The sequence below is a fragment of the Anomaloglossus baeobatrachus genome, chromosome 3 (assembly GCF_048569485.1).
Source record: "Anomaloglossus baeobatrachus isolate aAnoBae1 chromosome 3, aAnoBae1.hap1, whole genome shotgun sequence".
NCBI classification, from domain to species: Eukaryota; Metazoa; Chordata; class Amphibia; order Anura; family Aromobatidae; genus Anomaloglossus; species Anomaloglossus baeobatrachus.
Window position 1 is genome coordinate 45,283,067 of NC_134355.1, and position 16,930 is coordinate 45,299,996.

The 16,930-nt window shown below is 44.3% G+C and overlaps 1 protein-coding gene across 7 annotated transcripts in view; it reads right to left on the bottom strand.

The window, feature by feature from the left end:
• The window catches only part of HHAT (hedgehog acyltransferase), a 407,838-nt gene that overhangs the window by 174,723 nt on the left and 216,185 nt on the right, over positions 1–16,930 (bottom strand). For all 7 annotated transcript variants that reach the window (XM_075339171.1, XM_075339170.1, XM_075339169.1 and 4 more), the window contains one exon: positions 2,139–2,174. In XM_075339171.1, coding sequence (XP_075195286.1) covers positions 2,139–2,174 — 36 coding nt within the window. The remainder of the gene's footprint in view (positions 1–2,138; positions 2,175–16,930) is intronic.

Here is a 16,930-nt window from a genome sequence, read left to right on the forward strand (position 1 = left end):
GAGGACATGTCTTGGGTGGGCACTTTTATGATGTAATAAATTATTCACTGCTATGGGTTTCCTAAAGATCTCACCTGCCCATGAGAGTCGGCGCAACCAAGATGATCCAACATGTGAAAAATTTTCATGAAGCAAATTGCAACGTATTAACGTTTGCTGGATTAGAATTGGTTGAACCGTCACCTAGAGGTGGTGATACTCATAAGGTCCTTTTACAAAAGGAAGCTGAGTACATTATCAAATATAATGCTATGGGCCCGCTAGGCTTTAATGAAAAAAACGACTTAGTCGTATTTTTGGGTTGAAAAAGCACAATTTACTATATCATCATATGAAATTATAATAGTGTGTCCGTCATTGCGATTCATTTAGTGATATTAGCCCATTTTGGGCTTACTTGTTTTTATATGTGTTTTTTTTTAACTCACCTGCACACATGATTGGAGCTTGCTGCTTTTTTATAAACCTGCATAGTGAGGTCACTAATCTGTAAGACCTGTTGAAGCCCCACCTACAGGGGCGAAACGGCCGTAGTCTTTTTGTGCTAACAATCCTCATTCCCTCCCTGTAACGCCGAAGCATGTATCCTCTGACCATGAAATAAATCTGAACACTTCACAGCAATTACCGGTGAGTGCCGTTCCTTTTTTCTTCCTTTGCTTAATGTTCTATGCTCTGATGCTTTTGGAACAAGCACCCCGCAGCTGTATTCAGTATAGTCCGACCTGGAAGTCTCCTCTGGTCGCAGCAGAGATCAATAGCACCGTGTGTGCTTTTCACAACTAGCTGCTGATTGTTTAATGTGGACAGTCCTCAGTGAAAGTAGTGCCCCGCAAATCCTTCTTACTACTACTGCACTCCATGACCTTAATGTGCTTCTTTTTGAGCCACTCCTTTGTTGCCTTGGCTGTATGTTTTGGGTCATTGTCATGCTGGAAGACCCAGCCACGATCCATTTTTAATGTCCTGGTGGAGGGAAGGAAGTTGTCACTCAGGATTTTACGGTACATGGCTCCATCCATTGTCCCACTGATGCAGTGAAATAGTCCTGTGCCCTTATCAGAGAAACACCCCAAAACATAATATTTACACCGCAATGCTTGACTGTGGGGATGGTGTTCTTTTGGTCCTAAGCAGCATTTCTCTTCCTCCAAACACGGCGAGTTGAGTTAAGGCCAAAGAGCTAAATTTTTGTCTCATCTGACCACAGCACCTTCTCCCAATCACTCTCGGAATACTCCAGGTGTTCATTGGCAAACTTCAAACAGGCGGCTGCACATGGGCCTTCTTCAGATGGGCTGGCTGCACATGGGCCTTCTTCAGCAGTGGGACTTTGCGAGTACTGCAGGATTTTATACCATTACGGCGCAATATGTTACCAATGGTTTTCTTGGTGACAGTGCTCCCAGCTGCCTTGAGATCATTAACAAATACCCCCGTGTAGTTTTAGGCTGATCTCTAACCTTCCTCATGATCCTGGATACCCCACGACGTGAGACTTTGCATGGAGCCCAAGATCGATGTCGATTGCATCTTGCTTATGGTTTTGTAGCCCATTCCAGCCTTGTGCAGGTCTATGATCTGGTCCCTGACATCCTTGGAAAGCTCTTTGGTCTTGCCCATGTTGTAGAGGTTAGTGTCTGACTGATTAATTGAGTCTGTGGACAGGAGTCTTTTATACAGGGAACAATGTAAGAGCTGTCTATAAGCAGGTAGCGAGTTGAATAGGCGCGTCTAACTGGTCTGTAGGAACCAGAACACTTAATGGTTGGTAGGGGATCAAATACTTGCAAATAAATTTATATAATCTATACAATGTGATTTTCTGGATTTTATTTTGGATACTCTATCTCTCACTGTTAAAATTAACCTACCCTTAACATTATAGACTTTTCATGTCTTTGTCAGTGGGCAAACTTACAAAATCAGCAAGGGATCCAATACTTATTTCCTTCACTGTAAATTTTGAGAAAACTTCTGTAAGGATTTTTTTGCAAAACTGTTGAAACTAAAAGGTAAAACCGGACAAATTATGAAAATCTCAGTTTTTCACGTATGCAAATAAAGAATTATAACTCTAAGATTCATAACATAATGCAAACAATGTACCGCTTATGAGCATTTGCACACAGGCTCACCTTATGAGGAAGCGATGGAGGCCGACATCAAAACACCTGTAAATAAACAGAGCAAAAAAATGAGCAACTAAACCAAGTATAAAAAAAAACCAAATAATAAAAAAAAAAACAAACAACAGAGACGTGGACGGAAATATACTGGAAAAATCATCCAATGGTCAGAAAAATGCATAAATATGGTAATACTTTTTACAGAAGAATATAGGAATGGTGCATGGAAAATCTGCAGCGGATAAATCTCATCCACGTGATGCCAAAAATTTCACAACGTTAATTTACCTGTGGTGCGGAATATGTCAATATATATTGTATTTTTTTTAATGCAGATTTAACCCCTTTCATTGCAGAAGGGACAAATCAGCAGCAACAAAATCAGTAGGTCGCACAGGAGGATTGTGGCAATGTTTTTTTTCATCCTGTGTAAATGTCGCCTTATGGGGTTTGCTCAAAGTAAATATCTTTCTGGCTATTTATATAATCACACAGAAACCTTTTCTACCGCTCATTTGCTTCCTAAGTGGAAAGTGAAGTTACTTTCTAATCAATCTTCATTAAAAATGTTCCAACTATAAATCTTTTATATAGCGGAGCTGTCTGCAAAAATGTTACAAATCTATCAGCTCCCCTACATATAAACTTGCCACATGAAAGGCACTAAAGGGGGTTTAGACTTGCTTAAACAAATAAATAATTTAAAAAAATGATTTGGGCTGGTATTATCAGGCTGGGAAGGCCCATGTTTATTAGGCCCTTCCCAGCCTAAAATTAGCAGCCAACGGACGCCTCAGAAGTGGCACATCACATTAGCGGTGTTAATTCTGGCTTTTCCCTATTGTCCAGATGCATTGGCTATCAGGGTTATGGTAGTTGTGGTTGATGTCAGCTGTGAAGTGTCAGCTGGCATCAAACCCTGGGGACAGTAATGGAGAAGTGTCTATCCGATACCACCATTATTAACCCAGTAAGAACAAAAAAAAAAAAAAACAACACAGGCATAAATAGTTTATTTGGAAAAAAAACACTCTCCAACTCTTTCCCTGCTTCACCAATTTATTAAAAAAAAGTGCCATGCAGGTCAGACATAGTCCAGTGAATGCAAAATAGTCCTCAAATGGAAACCTGAAAGTCATAAAACGAGAGAATCAAAAACAAAACACTGTCACTCGTTCCCATGAAGTTCCTCAATTACGTAAATCAAAGGCTATGGAGCCTCAGAACGGGGCTCCATAGACTTTGAGAACAGCCACTTCTGATGCATGCTATGCTCCATAAGACTCGGTGACTGATGAGCAGTGACATCAGTAACATCATCACTCTGATACCTGGTGACTGTGATCAGTTGTCAGGTTTCAGAGTGATGAGCGATGATGTTCCTGATGTCACCGCTCATCACAGTCGCCGAGTCTCACAGAGCACAGCAGTGACCGGCTGCTATTCAAACTCTATAGAGCCTCGTTCTGAGGCTCCATAGCCTTTGATCCATGTAGTCGAGGAACGTTGTGGGAACCGCTGCACTAAGACAGACCTGGGAACGAGTGTTTTGCTTTTATTTCTCTCATTTTAAGTCTTTCGAGGGAGTGTTTTTTCAAATAAACTATTTTTGGGTGTGTGTTTTTCGCTCTTTACTTACTGGGTTAGTAATGAGGGTGACTTATAGACACTTCTCCTTTACTAACACGAGGGCTTGATGCCAGCTGACATTACACACCTAACATCAACCCCAGCTACCATTACCCTTATTGTCACCGCACCAGCACAATTGGGAAGAGCGGAGCAAAGCGCTAGAATTAGAGCATCTAATGGACGCATCACTTCTGGGGAGGCTTCGGCCTGGTATTTTTAGGCTGGGAAGGGGAACAATAACATTGGACCTTCCCAGCCTGATAATACCAGCCCCCAGCTGTCTGCTTTACCTTGGCTGGTTATCAAAAATCGGGGGGACCCCATGAAGTTTTTTTTTAATTTAATTATTTATGTGGCTAAATAGTTGTATAATCTACAGTATCTATCTATTTATCCATCTATCTTTGCACACCTTTTACACATCCAAACCACTAATTTTATGGTCATGAGTTTTTTTTCCGGTATGTAGAGGAAACATGAATGTCACATGAATGGCACACATGTACAGACAAATTGTCACATGGATGGACAAAATGGAATGTGTCACACTTGCATTTTTTGTGCGTATGTTGGAAAAGTGGGTGTACAAAGATCTGCAGTGGAGAGGGGAGAAAGCATCTCATAGAGCACTGAAAAAAAGCTATTAATAAGGAGGAAAGCACATGGAGCAGAAAGTAAATTACTGGGAGCTGTCCTGATATATGAAAGTAATGGAAGCAGAACTCTATACACATGGAAATCACATCCAACCTGTATTACTGGGAGAGACACTCCCAAAAGAAAAACTGAGACTTGGATTAGGCTCCAAATTACACATCAGGAAGGAGGTGGTGGGGGTTCTGAAAATGAATGCAGATTGTAACTGAAATCATTGCTTACCTTTAGTTAATAAAACTGCAATACCATATGAAATATGATTTTTACTAAATGAAAAATGACCGCAGTCAATGTTCACATGCAGAGGTTTTCTGTCCGATATCATAGTTCTGAACAACCCTCCAGCTAACAAGGAGGCATATCAAGGCAACCCCCCCTCCCCCCCAAAGTCTAATATAAAAGTCCAGTTTTCACGTTTGGCCTCATTCTCTGTTCCCCTCCTTGTGAAGCCCCCCTGCACGTCCATACACTGATGGGTTTGATCTGTGATAAATGAGTATATGAAGTTTATAAGCCACATTACATTATGACAGCACGTTATGAGCGGTAACAAATGATGAGCGGGAATGAGAAATTGCTCTGTGATGACACATACATCATCATTTACATTTTTAATGGAGCATAGAAATAAAAAAATCCATTAGAGAAAAACACGTTATATGTTATTCTAGAGCCGGTCGTGGCTATTTGTTCTGTAACCCTCAGTATACTGTGTAATCAGAGGGTAGGCTTGTAGAGTACGAAATGTCAGCACTAATAGACTCCTCCCATTACTAATCTAGGGCTTAGTGGCAGCAGTGAGCTGTTATTAACCCTTTATTTCCCCTGCACCAGGGCAATCAGGAAGAGCCGAGTAAAGTGCCGGGATTGTTGCATCTAATGGATGCAATAATTCCAGGAGGCTGCAGGCTGCTATTTTCAGGCTGGGGGCAGCCCAATAACCATGGGTCTCCCCAGCCTGAGATTACCAGCTCCCAGCTGTCGGGCTTTATGATGGCTGGCTATCAAAATTGGGGGGGACTGCAAGCCATTTTTTTTAAAAATTATTTAAATAATTTAAAAAACCCTCATGCAGTTCCTTTTATTTTGATACATAGCCAAGATAAGCGCACGGCTGGGGGCTGCAGCCTATAGCCGTATGCTTTATCTGTGCTGGGTATCATAATATGGGTGACCATACGACAAATATTTTACTTATATATTTTTACAGGAATGGAGACGCACATAGACAGTGTCTGTGGTTGAAAGCATGCTGTCACACAGGGTGGGCGCATCTGACTACAACCAGAGACGTGGGGGAAGCAGTGCATATGTATGAGCTTAATGAGCGGCCCCGGAAGTAGCGTTACAGCTGCACCGGAGACTCGGTAAGTATAATGCGCCTGCTCTAAACCCCCTATCCTTTCTACCACCACTTTTAAACTCCTGATTTGGGTCCCTATAGACTTATATGGGGACCAGCGTCTGGCCAGATATCCGGGATGAATTCTGGGCCCGAACCGGATTTTTTTTTATGAATTTTGTTGTTCCACAATTTTCAGTGTCCTACTTTTCTCAAAGTGAGACCTGACATTCCATTAACGTTCCACAAAGTGTTGTCCGATTAAGTCGGTAAGTAATTGTCATAAAGTCCTGATGGATAAATCCAACTGCGAAAATACTTGTGAATAAATTATAGGCCCTTAATCATTTTTTAAAACTTGGTTGGACCCGCCGATCCCGGGTATCTGCGAGTCCGCCCATCACTAGTGGTATGATCGTGAATCAGCTAAGAGAAGCCCCCTCTCCCCCCCAAAAAAAGCAAAAAAAACGCTAAAGATCTTCAAACTTTCCCATAAGACTGTTAAAATGAACTCACTGACAGATTCTCAGTTAACTCATTCTGCAACCAGCTGTAAACATTGCACCATGAATGCTACAGAAGGCAAATTGTAAATATATTTTCAATGAAACCCAATTGTAAAAATTTTTAACTTAAAATATATACATTCAAATAAAAAAAATTAACCCATAAATGTAATTACGGTACATTTTAAATACATGTACTGTCCCTTTAAGTATCTCCCCTTTCATAATTACCTTATAAAAATAAATTTCCAATCACACTTTAAAGTAATATGAGTGTTATCTCTTCATTCTCACTCCCTTGGGATGAAAGCTTCAACATAAAAGAAATCTAAACCCGCCGATTGCCTAAGACCACCAGAGGAATAACGGAGAGGTGGAGGCTAGTGGAGGGTGAAATAGGATGTGGGAAACAAGGAGACCTCGGAAAGTGGAGTGAAATAATTGCGCACCTTCAGATCACATTCACATACTTCATCCATGGATATAAAACGCCGTGTGAATAACACATCATTAAAATATAAGAGAATCCCGCCAAGAATAGAAAGATTTCTATGGTAAGAAGCCATTATTGAAACTTAAGTATAAATGATTGGTAAAATATTTTAGGGCATTTGTAAAACATAATTTCTTCTTTAAAAAAAACCCAAAACGTCTATATATTTCTGTGGAGGGCTTCAAGAATAATGGAGAACGTCTAGTCACAGAGTTATATTACTCTAAATGCTATTTGCTTTAAAAGGAATAGGGGGCAGTGTGCTGATTTCAGGGATGTGGCACTTGCTCAGCAGCTTGCTGTAGTTTCAATACAATCAGTGTTTTATCAGCAGGAAATTATCATTGCAGGACTAGGTGCCTTGTGCAAGACAGTCAGGCTAAGCTGTGTAAATCAATGATTGGTTGATTCCTGCCAATCAGTGGTGTGGGCGGGGTTATACAGAGCTCAGCATTCTGGCGACTGCTACATGTACAGCACAGAAAACAGGGATTGTATCAAAACGACAGCAAGGAGTCTAGTAAGTGATACATCGCTGGAATCGGTGTCTCTGCACCTACATCATCCAGCATCTGGATTCCATAGCAAAAATCAGCTGACAAATTCCCTTCAAATAGTTAAATGATCTATAGGAAAGCACTTTTCGGGCAAAACGCTCGTACTCCCTGTTACAGTTAAAATCAAAATTCGTCACCACTGATTGCAAATGTGGCTTATTAGCAAAATGTACAAACTTTCTGCTGTTTGCTACAGACTAATCAAACAAGAACAAAGTACAAAGCTGAACAAGTAACCTGGAGGAAATGACACAAACAGGGGCAGAACATACAAACTCCTTGCAGATGCTCTGATTGGTGGGATTTGAACCCAGGACTTCAGTTCTGAAAACCAACAGTGCTAACCACTGAGCCACCATAATGTCCTAAGCAGTGGTGTAACTAGAGTCTGATGGTCCCTGATGCACAATTTAGATCTGTTCCGCCCTCCCTCCCACCTCTGCATGTTGGACATATGTATGGGACCTTATAGCATAGTAAATTCTGTAAAGGCATGCCTTTTCACCCCCTCCTATAATGTAATAATGTCCCCATCCTGTACTAATGTTCTCCAACCTGGGCCCCTTCCGGTAATAATGTCCCCCATCCTGGTGAAGTGTCCCCATCATGACCCCTTCAATAATATATGACCCCTCCTTCCTGGTTTCAGGTCTCATATCCTGGACCCCTTCCTGATATGTCCCCCATCCTGGAAAAATGTCCCCATTATGGCCCTTTCCTGTAATGTATAACCCCCTTCCTCATTTAATGCCGCATATACTGGCCCCTTCCGGTAATAATGTCCCTCATCCTTGTGAAATGTCCCCATCATGGCCGCTTCCAGTAACATATGGGCCCTTTCCTGGTTTAATGCCCATTTATCTTGGACCCCTTTCTGATATAACGTCCCCCATCCTGGTATAATGTCCCTATTCTATATCTACCAATATATGTCCCCCATCCTGAGCCCCTTTCTGGTATAATGTCCCACCTCCTGGGTCCATCCTGCAATAATGCTCAGCTGTTCTCTAACACATTAAAAAACAAACATTCTTCTGACCTTCCCCCTACTCACACGACATGCGGTGTCTTCTGTAGCCGGGGCAGATGCTGGCAGCTGACTTGGGCTTGCCTTCCATTACCGACACATGACGTCACTGCTATGTGTCGCCTGTGATTGGCACACCAACGTCAGCTGCTGGCCTTTGATTGGCTGGCAGAGTGTACTGCGGTGCAGGTATTGAAAATCTCTATGCCGCTATACATTACAGCTGGTCTCTGCTTCTTCATTCTTTACTTACAATGTGTAATTACAGTGCACTGAATTGCTGGCTCGTCACTTCTGATTGGAGCCTGTGTGAGAGTGCACTGTCACTGTGTCCTGAGAACTGGGCACAATAAGAAGATTCTACTGTGCACCAATCAGAATTGTCAACTGACACATGCTCAGTAGCTCCCCTGATGACGCTTAGTTTCAGGGAGGGGGCAGAGGCTGTGGCAGTTACTCATTTGAGTATCCCAGCATGCACTGGTATTTTTTAAACGAAGCGTCATCACACAGGAAGTAGGGAAAAATACAATAGTAGTTAGACTATGAGGTAAGGATAGGAAAATATTAATTAAAGTATATTAGAAAAAAAGATTAGTTTATGACACTCAATAAATAGACATTTAGGAGTAAAATAAAATTTTGTTTTGGACCAACCCCTCTAACTAATGCAGTGATAAAAAAAATTATATACACAATCTAATGCCAGTAATATGTAAATTAAAAAAATATTAATTAAATATTTATTTATAAAACACCATTGATTCCATGGTGCTGTATATGAGAAGGGGTTACACACAGAATACATATACAAGTTACAATAGACAGACTAGTACAGAGGGAAGAGGGCCCTGCCCTTGCGGGCTTACATTCTATAGGATTTTCGGGAGGAGACAGTAGGCGGGGTGCTGGTCGGGCGGTGGTTCCACACGGTGGTGAGGCAGCGGCGGCAGTTCCGCACAGTCATGAGGCAGCAGCAGCTCTGCATGGTTGTGGGGCAGTAGCTGTGGTGGTGGTGATGCGGCAGCAGCTCCGCACGGTGGTGGAGCAGTAGCTGTGGTGGTGGTGAGGCGGCAGCAGCTCCGCACGGTGGTGGGGCAGTAGCTGTGGTGGTGGTGAGGCGGCAGCAGCTCCGCACGGTGGTGGGGCAGTAGCTGTGGTGGTGGTGGTGAGGCTGCAGCAGCTCCGCACGGTGGTGGGGCAGTAGCTGTGTTGGTGGTGAGGTGGCAGCAGCTCCGCACGGTGGTGGGGCAGTAGCTGTGGTGGTGGTGGTGAGGCGGCAGCAGCTCCGCAGGATGGTGGGGCAGTAGCTGTGGTGGTGGTGGTGAGGCGGCAGCAGCTCCGCACGGTGGTGGGGCAGTAGCTGTGGTGGTGGTGAGGCGGCAGCAGCTCCGCATGGTGGTGGGGCAGTAGCTGTGGTGGTGGTGAGGCGGCAGCAGCTACTCATGGTGGTGGGGCAGTAGCTGTGGTGGTGGTGAGGCGGAAGCAGCTCCGCACGGTGGTGGGGCAGTAGTGTGGTGGTGGTGAGGCGGCAGCAGCTCCGCATGGTGGTGGGGCAGTAGCTGTGGTGGTGGTGAGGCGGCAGCAGCTACTCATGGTGGTGGGGCAGTAGCTGTGGTGGTGGTGAGGCGGCAGCAGCTACTCATGGTGGTGGGGCAGTAGTGTGGTGGTGGTGAGGCGGAAGCAGCTCCGCGTGGTGGTGGGGCAGTAGTGTGGTGGTGGTGAGGCAGTGGGGTTATTGAAGATTATAAAAGATGTAAAGTGTTCACAAGCCTTAGGTGCCCACGTAAAGGGGTGGTCCAAGGTTACAAACATACTACTGCCTTCTTCCAAAAACAGCACTCCCCTGTTTATACAGTATATTGAGTCTGACTGAAGCTCAGCTACATTGAAGAGCCAAGTGATCCACTAAAAAAAGTGATACATAATGGCCAAGTCATAGCGATATTAACAAATAAGATTTATAAGGTTTACAAGCCTCAAATATGAGATTGCTCAAGATTACCAAAAACATGACTACCTTCTTCCGAACACAACAACCCACCCTGTTAAACTGTCTAATACTGAAGATCAGCTACATTGGAGTAAATAGCTCAAAGCCGCCATTCCACATACAGTCATGGCCAAAAGTTTTGAGAATGCTACAAATATTAATTTTTACAAAGTCTACTGCTTAAGTTTTTCTAATGGCAATTTGCATATACTCCAGAATGTCATAAAGAGTGATCAGCTTAACAGCAATTACTTGCAAAGTCAATATTGGCTAAGAAAATGAACTTTAACCCCCAAAACACATTTCCACATCATTGCATTCCTGCCTTAAAAGGAGCAGCTAACATTGTTTTAGTGATTGTTCCATTAACACAGGTGTGGGTGTTCATGAGGACAGGGCTGGCGATCAATCAGTCATGATTAAGTAAGAATGACACAACTGGACACTTTAAAAGGAGGCTGGTGCTTGGTATCATTGTTTCTCTTCAGTTAACCATGGTTATCTCTAAAGAAACACGTGCAGCCATCATTGCTCTGCACAAAAATGGCCTAACAGGGAAGAGTATCGCAGCTACAAAGATTGCACCTCAGTCACCAATCTATCGCATCATCAAGAACTTCAAGGAGAGAGCTTCCATTGTTGCCAAAAAGGCTCCAGGGCGCCCAAGAAGGACCATCAAACGCCAGGACCGTATCTTAAAACTGTTTCAGCTGCGGGATGGGACTACCAGCAGTGCCGAGCTAGCTCAGCAATGGCAGCAGGCTGGTGTGAGTGCTTCTGCACGCACTGTGAGGCGGAGACTGCTTGAGCAAGGCCTGGTTTCAAGGAGGGCAGCAAAGAAGCCACTTCTCTCCAGAAAAAACATCAGGGACCAACTGATATTCTGCAAAAGGTACAGGGAGTGGACTGCTGAGGACTGGGGTAAAGTCATTTTCTCAGATGAATCCCCTTTTCGATTGTTTGGGACATCTGGAAAACAGCTTATTAGGAGAAGAAGAGGTGAGCGCTACCACCAGTCTTGTCTCATGCCAACTGTTAAGCATCCTGAAACCATTCATGTGTGGGGTTGCTTCTCAGCCAAGGGAATCGCACCACTCACAGTCTTGCCTAAAAAGACAGCCATGGATAAAGAATGGTACCAGAATGTCCTCCAAGAGCAACTTCTCCTAACCGTCCAAGAGCAGTTTGGCGCCCAACAATGCCTTTTCCAGCATGATGGAGCACCTTGCCATAAAGCAAAGGTGATCACTAAATGGCTCATGGAACAAAACAGAGATTTTGGGTCCATGGCCTGGAAACTCCCCAGATCTTAATCCCATTGAGAACTTGTGGGCAATCATCAAGAGACGGGTGGACAAACAAAAACCAACAAATTCTGGCAAAATGCAAGCATTGCTTATGCAAGAATGGACAGCTATCAGTCAGGATTTGGTCCAGAAGTTGATTGAGAACATGCCCGGGAGAATTGCAGAGGTCCTGAAGAAGGGTCAACACTGCAAATATTGACTTGCTGCATTAACTCATTCTAACTGTCAATATAACCTTCTGGTCTCATAATATGATTGCAAATATATTTCTGTATGTAAACAAAGACAAACAATTAAAAACCAGAGGGCAACAGATCATGTGAAAAAATAATTTTGGTGTCATTCTCAAAACTTTTGGCCATGACTGTAGTAAATAGCTCAAAGCCGCCATTCCACATACAACCTATAAACAAGAGAGGCGCTGTTTTAGGAAGAAGGTAGCCAAGTTTTTCTAATCCCGTACCAGCCTAATGGGGCGATCCTTTATGTATCTTGTGTTTTACCAGCAGAGATGTCCCTGTCTGAACAGCGCAGAATAAACCGAACACTCCGCGTACACTGACAATGTGTTTTCATCCTTCGCGGTGGAAGCAATAAAAGTCATCTCAGTAAATATTATTTATCAGTCGAATCCAAGTCAATTGATTTTCCGCACGATGCACATCATTGAAAGATTTTCCTTTCATTTGCAAAGACCCGCTGCATAAATATTTCATCCAGGGAAATCAGTCATCTTGTTATCAGCGGCTTCTTAACCCTGATACATATCAGCCTTTTTTTGGAGACTAGAAAACTTTTATTGAAAATTCTATTGCTTTTCATCGATTCAATAACGTCTCTGAATTCCCCCCGTAAGACGAGCGCGCAGTTCTTTGTACAGATTTGCTTTATCGCTTACAGAACGTCTTCAGCCAACGGCAGAAAATGACTCCAAGTCTAAGCGGAGGAGCGGATCTATGCGTTGTGTCCGGCGAGCCCTCGTCAGGATGGTCCTGTAACGCTGCGCTGTAGGGTATAGCCGCTTCATGGGTAGAATACAAAACATGGGCACGAAAGGGAGTCTAATTCACACTTCTTGACCTGAGACTGTAGACGTTGTAGTCCTGCATGGACATTTAGCCTAAACAACGGGCCAAGGCCAACCGGCTGTGCAGGGAACTGCAGCGTGGACCCATTCAAGTGAACAGGATTAGGGTCCAGGAGTGCAGCGGTGCAGCTGGGAGCGCTGTGTCATTCCATCTAAGGACCAATAAGGGTTTTACGGGTCAGATCTTCCCCATAATAAAATGATGGCATATCCAAGCAATATTCAATCCTTTTTTGGTATATATAAGGGTTGAGCTGGCCTACCAGCGAACTAGAGAGTCCACTCTATGACACAATAATTGGCCCACAGACTAGCTCAATAGAATATGGCAGGGGCCAGATGTTTGACTGCATAATGCAAGCTTACATTGTTCACACATTGTCATAGCAGGCACCTGTCAATATTACGGTACCGAGCAGCGGCCACAGACAGGAGCCAAAGATCAGAACTGGCAGGGACACTATGTGAGCGCTGCTGCAGTGTCTGTGCAGAGGCATGACAATTAGCAGCTCTGCCCCCCTGCACTGACACTACAGCCACGCTCACATACTGTCACTGCCAGCTCTGATCTCTGGCTCCTGTCTACAGTACAGTACCGAGCAGCGACCGCAGACAGGAGCCAGAGATCAGAGCTGGCAGGGACACTATGTGAGCGCTGCTGCAGAGGTGCAGAGTCACCGATTGTCATGCATCAACACTGACGCTGCAGCCGCGCTCGTATACTATCACCGCCAGCTCTGATCTATGGCTCCTTTCTACAGTACAGTATCGAGCAGTGGCCACAGACAGGAGCCAAAGATCAGAGCTGGCAGGGACATTATGTGAGCGCTGCTGCAGTGTCAGTGGTGCAGAGCTGATGATTCTTACGCCTCTGCACAGACACTGCAGTCGCGCTCATATCGTGTCGCTGCCAGCTCTGATCTCTGGCTCCTGTCTACAGTACAGAACCGAGCAGTGGCCGCAGACAGGAGCCACAGATCAGAGCCGACAGTGACAATATATAAGCGCTGCTGCAATGTCTGTGCAAAGGCATGACGATCAGCAGTTCTGTACCTCTGTACTCACACTGAAGGCATGCTCACATAGTGTCACGGCCAGCTCTGCTCTCTGGCTCCTGTCTACAGTTCAGTAAGGACCAGCAGCCACAGACAGGAGCCAAAGATAAAAGCTGGTGGTGACACTATAGGAGTGTCTGTGCAGAGACATGACAATCAGCAGCTCTGCACTGACACTGCAGCGGAGCTCACATAGTGTCACCGCCAGCTCTGATCTCAGACTCCTGTCTACAGTATAGTACCAAGCATCAGCCACAGACAGGAGCCAAAGATCAGAGCTGGTGGTGACACTATAGGAGTGCTGCTGCATGACAATCAGCGGCTCTGCCCCTCTGCACTGACACTGCAGCCGCGCTCACATACTGTCAATGCCAGCTCTTGTCTCTGGCTCTTTTCTGCGGCCGGCCGCTGCTCGGTACTGTACTGCAGACAGAAGTCAGCAACTAAAGCCCACAATGCCACTATAAAAGATGACAATCAAGATATGACAGTGAATTGAAGGTATATAACCGTGCACTCACTGAGCCATTGGTCACAACATGGGTGCACTGAATGCCCGCTCATTTGCATATTAAATAAATCAGGGTTTTTTTTATGCCAATTAAACCATTAAAATCAATACCACAGGTATGATTTTTATAGGTGCCAAGTCCCCTACATGCCAGTATAAGTGGTCCAGTTAGCATTTTGGATGTGACAGACTCAATTTTTGTCACTTAAAGGTGTTGGACCTAAAATGATAAGATTTTGATAACTGGGAGTCCTCCATGTGCCCCCTATGGGTCTGGTGGAGATAGCTGCACTCCGCTCCATTTGGCGGATAATTGTTTCATTTCAACAGGGAGTTTCCACATTGATCTAATAATCAGTGGGGAACACGAGTTGGAACCCTCAGCGTTTCTTTTCATTTTTTGGTACATCCCCTTTAAATAAGTACCACAACCTAAAATTTACAGCCCATACAGAGGTACATAAACGTCTGTCTGCCTAAGATCGTAAGTAAAAAAAACTTGTTATTGTACATACAGTACAGACCAAAAGTTTGGACACACCTTCTCATTCAAAGAGTTTTCTTTAATTTCATGACTCTGAAAATTGTAGATTCACATTGAAGGCATCAAAACTATGAATTAACACATGTGGAATGAAATACTTAAAAAAGTGTGAAACAACTGAAAATATGTCTTATATTCTAGGTTCTTCAAAGTAGCCACCTTTTGCTTTCATTACTGTTTGCACCCTCTTGGCATTCTTTTGATGAGCTTCAAGAGGTAGTCACCGGAAATGGTCTTCCAATAGTTCCCAGAGATGCTTAGCACTTGTTGGCCCTTCTGCCTTCACTCTGCGGTCAAGCTCACCCCAAACCATCTCGATTGGGTTCAGGTCTGGTGACTGTGGAGGCCAGGTCATCTGGCGTAGCACCCCATCACTCTCTTTCTTAGTCAAATAGCCCTTACACAGCCTGGAGGTGTGTTTGGGGTCATTGTCCTTTTGAAAAATAAATGATGGTCCAATTAAACGCAAACCGGATGGAATAGCACGCCGCTGCAAGATGCTGTGGTGGCCATGCTGGTTCTGTATGCCTTCAATTTTGAATAATTCCCCAACAGTGTCACCAGCAAATCACCCCCACACCATCACACCTCCTCCTCCATGCTTCACGGTGGGAACCAGCCATGTAGAGTCCATCCATTCACCTTTTCTACAAAGACACGGTGGCTGGATCCAAAGATCTCAAATTTGGACACATCAGACCAAAGCACAGATTTCCACTGGTCTAATGTCCATTCCTTGTGTTCTTTAGCCCAAACAAGTCTCTTCTGCTTGTTGCCTGTCCTTAGCAGTGGTTTCCTAGCAGCTATTTCACCATGAAGGCCTGCTGCACAAAGTCTCCTCTTAACAGTTGTTCTACAGATGAGAAGGTGTGTCCAAACTTTTGGTCTGTACTGTACATGAATCCAAGATTGTGCTTATTATTTGGCAGAAACAGAAAGAAGGTTCATCATGATAATCTGTCATACGAGCGATGTAATCAATCACTGTATAAACCTTCCAGCTCTGGATCTCATTAGGGTAATAACGATCAATTAAAAGGTTTGGGATTCTTCATCTGTTGGTGGAGACGTGATACAACATATGGTAAGAGGTAAAACGGTGGAGTTGAAGCCTTTCCTCTATACAATCATCCTCATCTCTCGTGTTCCTTATCCAGATCTGAATTGTATTTTCTTTTTGTAAAGGACGGACGCACCGTTTATTAATATTTCCCATTTATAGAGAAGAGAATAGACTGATGGTGTGGAGATCCAGCAGAGGAACATGAATGAACATTTTGTAGCCAGGCATCTGTGCCGCTCTGCAAGTCTGGCAGTGGACGGCAGCAGCAGATGGTGCGGGAGAATGATTACCCCTGTGCCACTTACACAACCAAAATATAATTCAATTATACTGTCCAACGTGAGACAATAGGAATCACATTCTAATCGAGAGATGGACAATGCTAGAAAAACAATCAAAAATGCTTGAAGAGATCAGTGGGGAGTAGAAAATATACTAAACATCAAAAGGCATGCTCGTCATTTACACAGAGTTGGAGCATACTTAATTCCTTCTGGTACTGAAGGGGTTAAGGTTAATTTCTACCGTGCGGTGATCTAATAGTTAGCTGTAACCTCAGCTGCAGCCACTCCCTTCTGCTATAAATACCCGCTCCTCACTCCTCCTTGTGCCGGCTATAGCTCATACCTATGCTGTCCAATTGGAAGGAGCCAGTCTCTGAAGAAAGCTGCAGTGTCGCTTCCGTTGCAGTTGAGAAGTTCCTGTTGGAGAGTTATTTGTTGTGTCTTTCCTACCTCATGTTGTCTTATTATAGTGATGAGTCTAGCGTCTTGCTGGCCCTCACTAGTCAGGGTGAGTTCAAGGCCAGCGAGGGCCTAGGCACTTGATTGGCATACGGGGGGGAAGGACCCATCTAGGTACATTAGGGAGTGCAGTGAGCAGCCTCAGGTGAGTGTTAGGAGGTGAGCCTGCTCCCCTTTTCCTAGCGCCAGAGCCCTCAGTTGTATTGTAGCCCTGGTGTTCCCTCTGTGTTACGCCGCTCGCTGGGTGTATTTGCGGACCTGGCATGACAGGTGCAGTCACATCA